The following is a 4,021-nucleotide window of genomic DNA, read 5'->3' on the forward strand; positions in this document are numbered from 1 at the left end:
TCAGTGACACATGCTTATTTTACTTTTGGTTACATTTTTACACCAGAATTTTTCCATAGCATTTTTCATCTCCGAATTTCTCAAGGTGTATATTAAAGGATTTAACATGGGAGTGATAACTGTATAAACCAGAGTTATGGATTTATCAATGGACAAGTTGGAAACAGGTCTAACATACATGAAAATGCAGGGAAGAAAAAAGAGGACAACCACTGTGGTGTGGGAGCTGCAGGTGGACAGGGCTTTGCGCCTCCCTTCCGGACTGTGACTTTTAAGAGAATTTAGAATGACTCCGTACGAGATGAGCAGAAGGATAAAGATGACCATGCAGATGGCTCCACCATTGGCAACAACAGTGAGGCCTATTAAGTAGGTGTCAGTGCAGGCAAGTTCCAGTAATGGGTACATGTCACAGATGAAGTGATCAATGACATTGGGGCCACAAAACGGGAGGCTGTACACAAAGAGAAGTTGAACCATAGAGTGCATAAGACCTCCAACCCAGGCCACCACCAACAGCAGAATGCAAACCTGTCGATTCATGATAGTCAAGTAATGCAGCGGCCTACAGATGGCCACATAGCGATCATAGGCCATCACGATCAGGAGGAAGACCTCAGAACCCCCAAACAAGTGTTCTAGGAAGAGCTGGCCCATGCAAGCTGGGAAGGAAATTGTCTTTTTGTCACAGAGTAAGTCTATAATCAATTTGGGAGAGATGACAGTGGAATAAACAACATCCATGAGTGACAGACAGGTGAGGAAGAAGTACATGGGGGAGCCCAGAGAGGGGCTGCCAAACACAGTCACCACAATGAGCAGGTTGCTCATTATTGTCACAATGTAGGTCAGTAAAATCATGACAAATAATGCTTTTTGCCCTTCAGGATCCCGGGTGAGGCCAAGGAGGACAAATTCCGTCACATTGTTACTATTTCCCATTTCCTCTTTCTATATGGCCTGTTTCAGGGATGAGAGCTCAGTACAATGCAATCTGTAATTAAATCGTGAACATGACTATAAATACGTCCATTGTTAAGAGCACATCTTCATCATTAAGTCTTTTCTACAGTGGTTTATACGCAATAAACAGTTAGTGGTAACTATTGAGTTCTTCCAAAAAGCCTGCTACACCTTCCCTTGATGGTCCTATTTGTCTTCAGATGATCTTGTTGGCCTACAAGAAAGAAGTTCTATCTCTAAGTCTTAGGGGATCGTCTATAGAGAGGAGTAATCAAAAGCTCAGCTATCGACATAGATTTATTATAGCCTTATTTAAACTATGTCTGTTCTTGGCACAGAAGTCAGCAGTCACAAACGAGGAAAGGATTCCTGCTCTCCAGAAATTTACTTTCTGCTGGTGGCAATAAACGCTACATAAATCGGCATAGAGTCAGACTTTTGAGGTGATAGTACGTAGTTGCAGTGAGTACCTTTACGGTGTGATGTATCCAGCACCAAAAATAGCATCTCTTCTGTAATAAATCACTTAATAATACTATGATATTCCACTATTAGATGTTCAGACTAGACTCTGATGTAAAGACTAGATTTAACTGTACCAAATAACTGCAAAACTATTTAGCACATTGTTCCCTATTACAATGACTTGGTATGATTCTCGATCAGCTTTGTAAGGAGTTGGAGTTCTCTCCATTTAATGTTTGCCCACCCCACAATATCTTAACACAAATAACTCTCTAGATTTTCAGCAAATACATTTGAACTGAACTGGAGAGACTTGCGATTTTCACAAATTGTTACATTAGCACCTGGTATTTTTTTTTTCAAAACACTTGGCATGAGCTAGGTAGTGAAGGAAGAGAAACAGACGCTGAAAAGAGGGGTAGGGTACAATGGGACATGGTTTTACTTATAATGCTTCTTAGGTACTGAGAGCACTCAAAAATACAACTTTGTTGCCCAGGTTGCAAAAAACAGCACCCTTGGGGGAAAAATCCAAGCTCAGTGTAAGAAGGCATGGGTTTGAGTCACCTTCTAAATGTATTACAAGCCTGTCTCAGCTTGCTCATTGGAAACTAAGGGGGTCAAACTCATCCACCTCAGAATCCTTTCCAATCCAGTGCTCTGTGAGACCTTTGTGCAGCCCCACCCCTTCTATTTTGCTGACATTTCCTTCTATTTTCATATTTTTATAATTACATTAAAATTTCCAATCTTGTTACTGTTACTTGAGAAAGGCTAGCCAGTGGCAACTGGGACTTGATCATTACCAAGATCAAATCATGACTACAAGTTTCTCATTCAGTGTGCACCTAGTTAAGACCCAAAACATCCTTGGAGAGGGAGCGTAGTGCAATGGTGAATAATGTGGGTTCTGGAACTTCATTGCCTGTGTTGGAATCCCAGCTCTGCCATGTGCCTTCTGGGCAATGCTGGGCAACTTAACCTCTCTGTGTCCCAGTTTCATGATTTGTAGAATGGGGAGAGCAACAGTTTCTACTTCTTAAGTTTGTTGTTTTATTACAAATAAAGCATCCGGAACCTGCCTGGCACCTATTTAAAGGCTCAGTAAATTGTACTATGATTAATGTTCTTGAATGTTTCACTATTAAGTTGTATCAGAACAAATCATCTGAATCTTTGTCAATTTAGTAAGTATCATAGACATAGTCCCAGGTAAAAAGAATATTGCACCTCTAACTCATGAACCACTTGCTGTGCATAGGATAGGTTTGTATGCCTTAGGAATTACCTATTTTATTACATATGAGCAGTATTATTTACATATGATGAAATGTGACTCGTCTAGAAGCAAGCATAAAACTAGAGAAAAAAGGTAGAAAATGAAAGAAAGGAAGTATCAAATCAGAGAGGAGAAATTATATTGAAGATATGAATATCCTCAGGTAAAAAAGAATATTAATGTAATAATTAAGTGAGGTTAGTATTCTTTTAAAAATATTATTCAGGAGTGCCTGGGAAGCTCAGTCAGTAAGCGTCCAACTCTTGTTTTCAGCTCAGGTCATGATCTCACAGTTGGTTGGATCGAGCCCCAAATCAGGCTCTGCGCTGAGAGCACAGAGCCTGTTTACAATTCTCTCTCTCTCCTCTCTCTGCCCCTCCCTCGCTCATCCTATCTCACTCAAAATAAGTAAATAACTTTTTTTAAAAATCTTATTCTGAAAGTTTTCCTTTAGTGAGGAAGTGCTAGAAGGCAAATCCCCTGAGCCTTCCAGGGGTCACTCAGGAGGCATCCTGGGAAGTCATAGCAATTAAACACAGAGCACTTCTTGGTAAGGAAAAAAAATTCAAAAAGAATAAAAGCACTGATTCCTTAGAGACCCTACATCTGAAGGGAAGGACAAAATTAAATGAGAGAAGAATTGTACAGATACAGACACAAGCCCAAACTTTTGGGTTATTCAGTGCTCAAGGAAATTAAAGAATTAACTAAACCTCATGTATAGACAAGTTGATTCCAATCCCATGGATTTGGGAGGGGAGGACACGTGAAGAAAAAGCTTGAGCTTTCCTTAGAAGCCAGGTGTGACAAATGATCTCCATGCTTCATTCACATTGTTACTCCATTTGGTTGGGGGGTGTTATCATCGTGGAAGTTCTAGATTGATAGAGCCACTCCTGTTCAAGAACATAACACTACAATGTAGTCTATATATAATTCTTATTTTTCATTCATTATTTTCTGCAAGAAATAGTGTTCTTCACTCTTATTAATCCCCACTTTGGATTTCACCAAGATAAATCTTCTACTAGCCAGTTAAATTATTCACATGTAGGAATGAGGCATATAAACTATTCTCCAGAGTTTAAGTCATCAAAGATTTCATACTATAAAAACGGACAGATAGCCTTACTAGGCTTTAATAACTGAAACCATTACGTAAACACAGCTCTACTTAAAAGATATAATTTATATAGTTTGTTATGAATATATCTTTTAAAAGATAAATTAAAATCCCATGGTAACAAAAATACTATAGTATTTTACAAATTACAGTTTTATGTCTCTCTCAATGGCCAAAAGTTACTCACGAGC

The 4,021-nt window shown here is 39.1% G+C and overlaps 1 protein-coding gene across 1 annotated transcript; it reads right to left on the reverse strand.

Annotated features, from left to right (window-relative positions):
- On the reverse strand, positions 1-945 carry LOC132662491 (olfactory receptor 4A5-like). Its single transcript, XM_060607945.3, has one exon. The coding sequence runs from the start codon at positions 940-942 to the stop codon at positions 1-3; it is 942 nt and encodes a 313-aa protein (XP_060463928.1). The 5' UTR covers positions 943-945.
- Positions 946-4,021: the final 3,076 nt, after the last annotated feature.

The sequence above is a fragment of the Panthera onca genome, chromosome D1, assembly GCF_046562875.1.
Source record: "Panthera onca isolate mPanOnc1 chromosome D1, mPanOnc1 haplotype 2, whole genome shotgun sequence".
Lineage (NCBI taxonomy): Eukaryota > Metazoa > Chordata > Mammalia > Carnivora > Felidae > Panthera > Panthera onca.

Excerpts from the sequence above, each read along its gene's own strand:
- LOC132662491 (XM_060607945.3), bottom strand. The coding sequence starts at position 942 with ATGGGAAATAGTAACAATGTGACGGAATTTGTCCTCCTTGGCCTCACC.